The 12,873-nt window shown below is 44.3% G+C and overlaps 1 protein-coding gene across 1 annotated transcript in view; it reads right to left on the minus strand.

Moving 5' to 3' along the window:
- Gyc88E (Guanylyl cyclase at 88E) overlaps window positions 1–12,873 on the minus strand; it is an 814,243-nt gene that overhangs the window by 189,693 nt on the left and 611,677 nt on the right. The window contains exon 3 of the mRNA XM_067144088.2: window positions 12,313–12,489. Within this exon, the coding sequence (XP_067000189.2) occupies window positions 12,313–12,480 (168 nt within the window). The 5' untranslated portion in view covers window positions 12,481–12,489. The remainder of the gene's footprint in view (window positions 1–12,312; window positions 12,490–12,873) is intronic.

The following is a 12,873-nucleotide window of genomic DNA, read 5'->3' on the forward strand; positions in this document are numbered from 1 at the left end:
GTAACAATCCTATACCTAAATACCGCAAGGCAGCTGCCTCTGTGGATCAGCGGTAGAGTGTCGGCCTCCGGATCCCAAGATAGCGGGTTCAAACCCGGCAGAGGTAGTCGGATTTTTGAAGGGCGGAAAAAAGTCCATTCGACACTCCATGTCGTGCGATGTTGGCATGTAAAAGATCTCTGGTGACACATTCGGTGTTTACCCGACAAAATTAATTAAATCTCAGCCATAGACGCCCAAGAGAGTTTCGGTTTACTCGGTCTGCCATCTAGTGGGGGCCTAGAGTAAAACGGAACGTCGAAATTGACGAGCAGACAGCCAGATGGCGTCAAATTCAAATGTCTGCACACGGTAGCTGAGGCCATACGATTATTATTATTATTATATTATTACCGCAAGGTCTCTAGCTGCACCTAGGAGAACCGCGGTCGCTAGACTCATTCAGGTTAACCGTGGTCCTATTCAACGTCACACAATGCTACACTGAGTTTCGCGGTCGCTAGACTCTGCTACGAGAACTGTAGAACTTCTCGTGGAATGGCTAGGTAGCCTGAAAGGTACGCATAAATCGCAAGCGTGCCTAGAAGGACTAATGCCCAGAATAACTGAACCTGCTTGGAACGTGGTTAATGACTTGTGCATGATACCTGTTCCGAACTAACATTACCTGGACTTTTCCGGACTACGGTCCTTTGCATATGTTTGTTGATCAAGCCAGGCATCTTTCTATTTCTGCCCATGCGGTTTTATCCTGGCCCTTATTACCAACCTCTAGTACCACGCAACCCAATATCTGATTTGCCTGTAATGCTTGACATGGGAACAGGCACGATACTTTCTTAGTATCACTACTTCCCAACCTTCTCTGCTCTCTCTTTCTCTTAGAATTAACAGCATATGTCGGAGGCGATGTAGTTTGTGTTGATCGCCACGCGTGGGTGTGTGTGTAAATCACACATCTCCTCCCAAACGACTGGAGTAATTTCAACCAAACTTGGTACACTTATGACTTATCTGGAGACGAGTACTGTGGGAGTAAGTCATCTGTAGCACCCTTTGAATTGGGCGTTCATCGGGGTTAGGTATAAAAATAATCGAAAATAGTGTCGAATCCATAGCTTGTGTTGATCGCTCAAGTTCAGCCCCATTTTAGTTGGGGGGTGAGGGGGAGTAAGAAAAAATCGAAAATAGTGTCGAATGGATAGTAACACTCCGGATGTTTTTAAAGTCCAAGTTTAGCTCACTATCCGGGCAACGCCGGGCACTACAGCTAGTTTTCAATAAAAAACAGGAGCTGCAAGAACTCGAGAAGAAGGAAAGGAAGATTTGGAGGAACATTCTGGGACCGCAGAAGTCTACTGATGGGACTTGGAAGAAAAGGAGAAATAAGGATCTCTACAAATATATTCAAAATAACACGGACACAAGTGGAAACGAAGACTGAAATTCTATGTACATTCAATGAAGGGGTTCTGGGAAGAGAAAAGAGAAGAGAAAAGAAGAGAAGAGTAAGATAAGAGAAAAATTAAATGAAATGGCGTATGGCTTTTATTGTCGGGAGTGTCCGAGGACAACTTCGGCTCGCCAGATACAGGTCTTTTGATTTGACTCCCATAGGCGACCTGCGCGTCGTGATGAGGCTGAAAACGACACATACACCAAGCCCCCGTGGCAGCGGAATTAACCAATTATGGTTAAAATTCCCGACCCTGTCGAGAATCGAACACGGGACCCCTGTAGTCAAAGGCCAGCACACTAACCATTTATCCATGGAGCCGGACGAGAAGAGAAGAGAAGAGAAGGGAAGAGAAGAGAAGAGAAGAGAAGAGAAGAGAAGAGAAGAGAAGAGAAGAGAAGAGAAGAGAATAAAGGACTAAAATTCTAAAGTTGTATGTGTTCTATAGTTGGCCAAATTCGAAAAACAAGTCCCATATTTAATGCTGTGTTAATGCCGAGATTTATCCCTTCCTTATTTTATTAGCGTTTCTTTTATTTACTGGCCAGTTAATTTTGTATTACCCACGATCATTTTACTGTCTGAATATAATACCGACTTTCCTTATCATAGGTGCATTGTCTTCCTACACCCGACTGCCTCAGTTATCCGAAGAAGGAGACAGATTTTACACCAAAAACTTACAGATCATAATGTGAAAAGAATAAGAGACACAAGAGATACGCGTCTCTATGGCCGTAAAGGAAGTCATTCAATTCTATGGAAACAAAATCACATGACTGTATGCCATGAGAAACCCTGATTTACTAGAGCTTTTATGCCTTTCGTTTTGGAACACGTTGAAGATGGACGGGGCTGGGGAAAGGATGTTGTTAACATCAGATGACTGTTAGTTTCAGCTGATAGCCTAGTAAACACTCAGAACTGTGGAATATCGGAGCCACTCAGTGACCAGTGAGCACGTGGAAGTAGACATTCTTACTTTATATTTTCTTTCTTTATTCCTTTGTTTCGTGCATTTTTATGTGTGGAACGCAGAGCATTATTTTGTTTTATCTGTCCTCTACCTGAATCAGAAACCTTCCATCAATTAAATTTTCGAACAACATAAAGTCTGGCTGTAAGAATTCAGCTGAATCGAATGGAAGAAGTCCAGATTTATAGACAAGGTTAAGTTAAGGCAGTATATCCACGCTACTAGGCACCTACCACCTCCAAGTACCATCTTAAAGTATGCAGTGGCAAATTTTATCTCCCGGGCGCTTTCTGTGCTCGCCGGTGGAAACTCGCTGCTCAGTAATGACGCCATTCAACGCCTAAAATGATTGATCATGCGCTGTAAAGTCAACATACCTTTGCGTGGTACGGCGCGTAATAACGTCTATTTGGCATGGATAGTCTGCAGAAAGTACAGCGCCACGCGAGAAAGCTAATTAACTGTCATGGACCCCCTCCCCCATTCAATATGGCTCATTTCCATAGAGACAATAATCAAACAAACTGATATGTCATGATCTATCTCCGGAAATCCCTCTCTGCCTCTATAGATATATGTCTTTTCCGCCATATATCCCTTATATACCGTTCATAACTGAGGGGAGGAGGAGTTAAACTTTCTTCGCCATACAGCCATACCCTTTCTGAAAGGTTTCACGGGCAGTCCGCACACCTATGGAACGCATTATGGGGGGATGCCAAGAAAATTGCCCTCACCAAAATTTAATTCATTTATTAAGAAATACATTAATTAAAAGAACTGCCACAATCTCATGTATCTTTGAGAGTGTAAGAGAATAATTGTGAAAACTGGTAGAGTGCTAGTGGCTTTACGTCGCACCGACACAGATAGGTCTTATGGAGACGATGGGATAGGAAAGGGTTAAGAGTTGGAAGGAAGCGGCCGTGGCCTTAATTAAGGTACAGCCCCACCATTTGCCTGGTGTGAAAATGGGAAACCACGGAAAACCATCTTCAGGGCTGCCGACAGTGGGATTCGAACCCACTATCTCCCGGATGCAAGCTCACAGTAGCGTGCCCTTAACCGCACGGCCAACTCACGCGGTAAAACTGGTAGAGTGAAAGTAAGTGTGTGAGCACACGAATGAGTGAATTAATGTGTGATTAGAATAGTGTAGCTAACTGGTTGATGAAATAATAAATGAGACAATATTTATACGTTTTATTTTTACACATTATTTATTTATTTGTTTATTTATTGGTTTGTCTCATTTATTTTCGTTTCATAAAACTCTAGCCAATGGCCGTAGCCGTGTTGAAACACCGGAACCCATGAGATCTCCGAAGTTAAGCAACATTGGGCGTGGCCAATATTTGGATGGGTTGACACGGGCTCTTGGTGGGGGGTAAGGGAATGGAGGAGCGGAAAGGAACTGGCCACCCTACCGTACGTAAACTCCGGCTGAGGCACACCTCTGTGGGGGTTTGGACCTGCTTCGGGCAGAGTACACCCTAACGTTACCTTCAGACTCTAATAACGCTTGTGATGGCTGCTGCCCGCTGCACAGGTAAGACAGAGCAATTGCCCAACACCCTCGGGTATGGGATGTGGACGTAAGGTCATCCACACCAGAGAAAGGAAGGAAACAGACAATAGAATCACACGTTGTCGTAAACAAACTTAATTTGACACTGTATGCCCCGTTGTTATCAACAATGCATTGCCATTTTTCTGGAGGTTTGTTCTTTCAACGTCTGCCAGTCCTGTGTGCAGTTTGACTTTAGGGGAGAAATTCCCTGATCAAAAACGCGAAAACTACTTTTAAAATGCCCGATACATCATTTCATTTTCTCGATACACTGCACAAATTTTCATTCTGGTTTGTGACGCGGTTTTACTCTCATGGTAATAAAATAACCAAGATGCTGAAAATATTCTATTTTAACGTCCTCTCTCCGTATATGAACACGGAAGAAAAGGTCGTTCACAGGATTTGACGTATCCCACAGCGGGACTGGTTGTTCAACCTATGGCGCAGGGGTGTTTCGGCAACATCCATAACGTAGCTGTAAAGCGGGTATAGTGCCGTCATGCGTTTCGGGATGGAAATTTGATAAAAGCAAACAAACTTTGAGCCTTTCAAATATTTACTTAGTCTTATTCTTCTGTCTCTTCTACTACCGCTTTTCTCACACACGTGCGGTCGCGGGTGTTAACTGTGGTGCACATGTGGATTTGGTTCTGTTTTACAACCGGCCCCAACGCTATGTGGAAGGATGTAATCAATATTGCGTGTTTCTGTGGTGTTTGGTAGTGTCGTGTGACAAAGACAAGTACCCAGTCCCGGAGCCAGAGTAATTAATCAGACGTGATTAAAATCCCCGATCCGTATGGGAATTGAACCCGGAACCCTCTGAAGCGAAGGTCTCAACGCTGACAATTCAGCCAAGGAGTCAAGCCCAATATTTTCTTAGCAAACCACGTAAATATTGTAGGTCATATCTAATTTTATGCATTATTCTAAGAACCATCTTTAATATACGTGAAAGTTCACACTTTTACACTAGATCTTCCACACACACACATGTTGTCAGAACTGTGATAAATACAAAGTACTATACTATTTTCATTTGTATGTCTTCATAGAATGATCATGAATGGGCTATATTTTCAATTATTGCATTCTTATCTAAAAAATATTGGATACATTGATTTTATGTGCTCACGGAACGTGGAGCGTTATTATTGGCATAGATTAGCTGCTGTCGTTTCACCCGAACGGCCAAGGTTCGAGTGCCGGCAGATTCTACAAGTAAAATGGGCCTTTCATATGGGGTCAGAAAGGGACATGCTGTGAAAACTCGATTCTTCCGTAATAGGCTATGGTTTTAAGAACTATATTCTTTCGCACAGAATGTTAAGACAAAGCGAACGGACTATCCAAAAAGAAAAAGAAAAAAAAGAAAGAATGTTAGCAGACCTGAATATAGCCTGTGAACAATATGGAATGAGAAATGAAAAGAGTCAGGCAAAGCATCTACTGTAGTTATCAGTGGAAGAAGGACTAAGGCAAAATCCAAGATGGACCATCCTAGATTTCTATACTACACTTCCGCTCTTTCCATTTACTGCATATCCTTATTCACCTTTATTTAAGCTCAACTATATAAATTCATATTACATTCCTAGATGAGAGAAATTTAGAGTAGCGTATTTATGTTTTGAAAAACGTAACACGCATCCGGGAGATAGTAGGTTCGAATCCCACTATCGGCAGCCCTGAAAATGGTTTTCCGTGGTTTACCATTTTCACACCAGGCAAATGCTGGGGCTGTACCTTAATTAAGGCTACGGCCGCTTCCTTACAACTCGTAGGCCTTTCCTATCCCATCGTCGCCATAAGACCTATCTGTGTCGGTGCGACGTAAACCCCCTAGCAAAAAACAAAAAAACAAAAACGTAACATGCCGAAGTAACGGGGAAATTTACACTGGTGGAAAAAAATCACCTAAACACCAAGAAGGGGTTGTGCTAGACTAACGAACGTTGGTAGACGTGTTTATACATCTGAAAGATAACGTCTTGTAAATCACATAATTGTGGCGCTAGTAGCGACCCCGTCACGTTGCACATCAGGTTTGTTTTGAATACGGGCTGTACTATGCAAGAGCGTTAGTTACCTGTGAGATTGGACGGAGTGACTCTGATTGGGTCAAGAATGCCTTTACGATGACGAAGAGGCCAGTAACAACAGCTCTCTGCGGTTGAACGAGGTCGTATAATAGGGCTACGTGAAGGTGAATTTTCCTTCCAAGCTATTGAAGAACGACTTGGCAGGAATGTCTCCACTGTGCACGCGTGCTGGCAGCAGTGGTCACGAGAAGGTACGCACGCAAGAAGACGGGATTCCGGTCGTCCCCGTGGCACAACCGAGAAGAAGGACCGCCGTATTCGGCGTATGGCTGTTGCGCAGTGGACTGCGTCTGCAGCAGCAATTCGAGCGGCAGTTGGCACCACAGTGACGCAACGAACTGTTCGAAATCGGTTACTTGAAGGACAGCTACGAGCCAGACGCCCTACGGCGTACATTCCACTTACCCCAAACCACCGCCGTCTGTGACTTCACTGGTTTCAAGCGAGAGCTCATTGGAGGATGGAGTGGAGTCCGTTGTGTTTTCCGATGAAAGCCGGTCCTGCCTTGGTGCCAGTGAAATGAAATGAAATGTCGTATGTCTTTTAGTGCCGGGATATCCCAGGACGGGTTCGGCTCGCCAGTTGCAGGTCTTTCTATTTGACTCCCGTAGGCGACCTGCGCGTCGTGATTAGGATGAAATGATGATGAAGACAACACATACACCCAGCCCCTGTGCCGTAGGAATTAATCAATTAATGTTAAAATCCCCGACCGGACCGGGAATCGAACCCGGGACCCTCTGAACCGAAGGCCAGTACGCTGACAGTTCAGCCAACGAGTCGGACGGTGCCAGTGATGGCCGTGTCTTGGTTAGAAGGAGGTAAGGTGAGCGCCTGCATTCCACCTGCCTGCTGTGTCGACACACTGGACCTACACCGGGAGTTCTGGTCTGGGGAGTACTCCCGTGGTTATTCCACGCACGCTGATTTCAGATGTGTATGTCCGTCTGGTGATTCGACGTGTTGTGCTGCCATTCATGAACAACATTCCCGGGGGTACTTTCCAACACGATAATGCACGCCCCCATGCTGCTGTTGTAACCCAACGTGCTCTACGGAGTGTTGACATGTTGCCTTGGCCTGCTAGATTCCACGATCTGTCCCCAATCGAGCACGTATGGGACATCATTGGATGGCAACTCCAGCGTCATTCGCAACCGGCATTAACCGTCTCTGTATTCACCGACCAAGTGCAACAGGCATGGAACTACATCCCACAGCTGACATCCGGAACCTCTACGACAAAATGCATACATGTTTACACGCCCGCATTCATCAGTCAGGCGATTACACAGGTTATTAACGGACCATTATGGCACATTTGCGATGGCATTTTTTCGTGCGGATATTAAGCTGTAGTCTTGTAACTTTACCGGGCGAGTTGGCCGTGCGCGTAGAGGCGCGCGGCTGTGAGCTTGCAACCGGGAGATAGTAGGTTCGAATCCCACTATCGGCAGCCCTGAAGATGGTTTTCCGTGGTTTCCCATTTTCACACCAGGCAAATGCTGGGGCTGTACCTTAATTAAGGCCACGGCCGCTTCCTCCCAACTCCTAGGCCTTTCCTATCCCATCGTCGCCATAAGACCTATCTGTGTCGGTGCGACGTAAAGCCCCTAGCAAAAAAAAGTCTTGTAACTTTAATAAATTAAATATGTTACCTCGACAAATATATTGCCAAAATTTACGTAGTATACTTTCCTTATTCCACGGTGTTTGGATACTTTTAGATACTTATTCCGCCAGTCTAATTAAAATAATTTATAGCTTTACAAGCAAAATACAGATTTTAAGGAAAAAATGCAATAACAGCTAAAATAGGTACACTTAAGGAAATGGAAATTGCAACACCATGAAAGCATTGGTCGTTTATGTTGATTTTCAAGATATGGGAAGATGCCATACAGGTATGTAAACGATCAAAGATTCAGACCCATTAGATTGTTGCTACATGTCTCCCCCCATGATTGGTCGCGGAGGAATCAATTCCAGTATACGGACTCTGGTGTAGCGTAGTTGACTTGCAGTCCTTGCAGTGAAGTGTTCCCCGTCAAACATGCCTCGACGACAGAGAAGAGAACGCTATCAACAACCGTCGCCGTTTGAGAGGGCTCGAATAATTGGGCTGTGTGAGGCTGGATTATCGCTAAGGACCGTCGCTGCACGTGTTGGCCGACAGGCATCTACGGTACAACGTGTATGGCAGCAGTGGTCAAATGAAGGTACCCACACTCGTAGACCTGTCACAGGACCAGCGGGATAGACAACTGTGAGAGAGGATCGCCGCATCATTCGGATGGCCCGGATGGAATCCCATGCAACAGCAGCGCAAATTCGAGCAGCTGTGGGACCCCACGTTACACAACAAACAGTTGGTAATCGCCTGCGTGCAGCATGCTTATGAGCCCGTGTCCCTGCAGAAGGTGTTCCATTGACCCCACAACAGCGACGTGTAAGGCTGGCCTGGTGTCGAGAAAGATCGTCGTGGGTCGACGAATGGCATAGAGTCGTCTTTAGTGATGAATCGCGCTTCTGTCTTGCCCGCAGTGATCGCCGGAATAGTGTGCGCCGACGTACCGGGGAGAGGGGCCACCCAGATCTTATTGCCGAGAGGCACACAGGGCCAACACCAAGCATTATGGTCTGGGGAGCTATTGGCTTTAATGTGAAATCACAATTAGTGCTTGTTGAGGGCACTATGGCTGCTTGACAGTACGTTGATAGGGTACTCAATCCAGTGGTTGTCCCTATGATGGCGAACATTGCTAATGGGATGTTTCAGCAGGACAATGCCCTGGTTCACACTGCACGCATCTCCAGAGAAGCTCTCCACGACATCACAACCTTTGAATGGCCCGCCAGATCCCCGGACCTCAGTCCTATTGAGCATGTGTGGGACATGATGGATCGACAACTGGCCAACCGTCCTCAGCCACCCACAACTCTGGAACAACTGACCCGTGCAGTGCAGCAAGCATGGGCCACAATTCCTCAGGAAGCAATCCAGGGCTTATTGACTCCATGCCTCGACGAATTCATCAATGTATCAATGGGCACATCCTGTATTGATTGTTGTCCAAACTTGCTGTCAGAGGGACTTGATCGTGTAATCATCGAATCAAAACCGAACACTCGTCCTGCATGTTAAATTGCAGCAATGTAGCACCACTCCTTCTGGGTGTTGCAATTTCCATTTTCTTCAGTGTAAAATTAAAATAGTGTCTGTCAATGCAAAATAAGCCAAACTATCTCTCTCATATATCAATCTATAAAAATAAGAAGAAAGGAATTTTGACAATTATCGAGACTCTATTTCGTACTGGGAATAGGAACTGGCTGTGAGACATTGTTTGTTTATCAACGCTCCAGAAGGAACGGTGAACGGAAGGAGACGAAGAACGTGGAGATACCAGATGACGGATAGTGCCGGGAGAGCAGAAAACTACCAGCAAATGAAAATGATGGATTGCAGAAGATAGAATAGTTCGGAGCTACGCGCCAAAATGAGTAAACTGATTTTATAAGTTGACTGCCATTCACAGGCACAACCATCTTCGATTTTCCAGGACTGCCAAGCTAAGTTAACCTAACCTAACTTTACAAAAGTAATGGATTTTTCCAGTTTTTCTGCTCGGAGTTGGTAGTCGTGGAAAATGAAAGATGGCCGTGCCCATGAACGACGGCCATTTTGCAGAGTACAAAATGGCTGCACTCACTGGTGACAGGCATATTGGAAAATCTGTCCGTTCATTTTCCTGAGCCAGCTCTAGTCTTTCATATTTACTGTTACCAGATAATGGATAGTGTCGGGAGAGAAGGAAACTAGTGGCAAATGAAGAGAATGGCAGAAGTGTTACCTGCACGGAGTGCTGCTCTGTGAAGATCTGCATTGTATCATCATCCTAGCCACTGGCTTGTTTTTAAGTGTCGTGACCCCACGCACGTATTATGCCCTTGATCTAACTACGAGGGCAAGTCAATAAGTGCCTGGAATTCTGGTCTAATTGTCTTTAGGTTGGCTCTATGGCATAATTCATAGAACAGTTACTCGTCTGTTATTCAGGATCATATCACGCACTTGTTCAATTTTGGCATCAGTTACGGCTGCAAATGGACGCCCGGATGTTTCGTCATCCTTCGCGCTCGTGCGGCCCCTTTCTGTACTGATCTGATAACGCTGAATCCTACCACAGACGTAGGCAATGGTGCGCTCTAGCGGCTAGTGAGAACACAAGGCCATAGATACTTGTTGTAGATACTTATTAACTTACCTACGTAAACTATCCATTGTAATATTTGACTCTTATCCATGGACACTGAAGGAATTCTCCCGTGATCATATCAATTTACTCTACGAATCGTTGAGATATCCTTCCACGCGGTCTCTTGCCGTCGAATTCACGCTGCACAATTATCCTTCCAATGTCGTGTCATTACATGGCCAAATAATTGCGGTATTTCCTCGTAAACCTGAGCGGATATGAGTTTGGAGATTTTAAGTTCTTCTAAGATCGAAATAATCCGTCTTTTTGTCCATCGGACACGTAAGTCCGTCAGTTCCACATTTAAAATGCGTCAATGTAGCCTACTTTTTATCGTTTACCTTGCAAGCCCATGTCTCGCACCATCACAAGAAGACAGAAGACACAAGGATGCCTGCAAGGTGGACCTTTGTGTTATTTGTACAGCTTCCTCAGGGCATTTCTGAACGGTTATCCTCCTTTTGATCTCCTTTTTCGAACTTCCTGAGGCGCTGATCAATGATCCCATGTAAACAAAGTTATCAACAAGTTGTAATCCTTCAGGCGCAATGTAAGGTGAACCTCATTTCCTCGATCAATTGCCGCAAGCTTATACTTTTCTAAATTTATCCTTACACCAAGTTATAGGCTGACATTTCATTCTGTCCAAATTGTCTGCGAATTCTTCCTGACTGTTTGAAAGAAGAACGGTATATAAGCAAAGTGTAGGGTGTTCTACCCCCATCCCATCCATCTAGTGACTGTGTAATAACTGTAGATGTTGAAGAGCTGAGGGGGATAATATGTAGCGAAGTAGGACACAACCCTTTTCAGAGTGATTGGTACCTTATGAATCCCCACCTCCTGGGTGTCAGATCAGCTGGGATACTTGGAAGTGTCTTAATCGTTTGAGGAGTGGTTTTGGAAGTTTTAGGGACATATCAAGAGAAAACAGATATAATTTTGTGATTGCGGGGAAATACAAACTTCCCCCACATGTATAAGTGTCAGCTATGCCCTGTACCACTTGCACTTTAAGACCTCTTTCAAGCGACCAAAGAGGGAACTGCTGTCGCTGATTATTGCATGGGCTCTGTTTGACTGCACGAATTATATCTGTAAAGTGCCGTGTATTTTGTGTAATTGTAACATGTGTGATTATGCATACTTGCATTTATGTACATTTGTATTGTATCAACGCTCAGACACGAAAAAAGATAGGATGGTACATGGAGGAAGAGAAGAAATGGAGATCTATACAGATAGACAGAGAAGATCACAGACAACATACGCATCTCTCAAGAATGAACGAGAGTCAACTAACGAAGACAATCTTTAACTACATTATAAAATTAAAAAGAGCTACTAAATGGTTAGAAGAAATAAGAAAGGACGTGGATGAAGTTGGCATCAGTCTAAAATAAATCTTTAGTTGATATACGTTTCCAGATAAAATCGATAATTTCAAGGGGCTCGAGGAAAAACAAAATGAAAAGTCAAAGAACATAATTATGATCAGAGGAGAAGAAGAGAATCCACAGCGAAATTATGAAGTACTGGGAGAAGAAAAATGGACCAAGCAGGAAGTCAATTGTTTTCGTGGTCCAAAGTAGGAAAAATCGAAGGAATAGTAATAACACTAATAATAATAAAAACAAGGAGCCCTATTTGACTCATGGGAATACTCGGGAAGCTTCTGAAGTGACATCATCAACGCAAACAGCTTCCGTTTTGATGTCATTCAATCCTTGTTACCAAAGATATGAGATGCAACTGAACACTGATTTCAACAAGAATCTCCCACTTCTGATCCCATGGAACACAGCCAAGCGTTATTCTCAGGAATAATTGGGATAAGTGGAGGGCAGTTTATAAAAACAAACATTGAAAGGATTGACATGTAAATAAACCAAACGTTCTGAAAAAGCTGATAATATTTTAGTAGAAGCGGACCTGAGTAGGCCTACCTGGATGGCCTTCTTGGCGAGACGCGGTATGAGGTTCTCGGGGTAGACCTGGTGGACGCTGAAGCTGGGCTGGTCCACGTTGGCGAGTCTTCTGATCTCTTCCCAGCGTTCCTCGCCATACACCTGCTTGATGTAGTCCGACATATTCTCTAACAGCAGCCCGTACATCCTGCCGCCCTGCAACAGACAACAACTTCTAACTGAGTACGGGTTTCACATCAAATAACACACCACTAAAGATAGAGTGATTACAGTCATACTTCATGGACATTTCATAAAAAAGGAAACAACTGTGGTTTTACTGAACTCCTCACATCTGTATCGGTCTTGAACATTTTAAAGCTTTCGTATGTAACTGAATCGGTGACTAGAGAGACCACACATGCCCATTATCAGAAAAAAATTGGTTTAATGCATTTATGTTAATATTACACGTATTCCCATCCTTCAGAGAGAAAGCGTACATGGAACCATGAAAATTTTCTCCTGGCCTATTGTTGATGCTTGTTGTTTTAATGGGCCTAACATCAAAGGTCATCGGCCCGGCCTATTGTTAATAGC

Source organism: Anabrus simplex, chromosome 3 (genome assembly GCF_040414725.1).
Source record: "Anabrus simplex isolate iqAnaSimp1 chromosome 3, ASM4041472v1, whole genome shotgun sequence".
Classification (NCBI taxonomy): domain Eukaryota; kingdom Metazoa; phylum Arthropoda; class Insecta; order Orthoptera; family Tettigoniidae; genus Anabrus; species Anabrus simplex.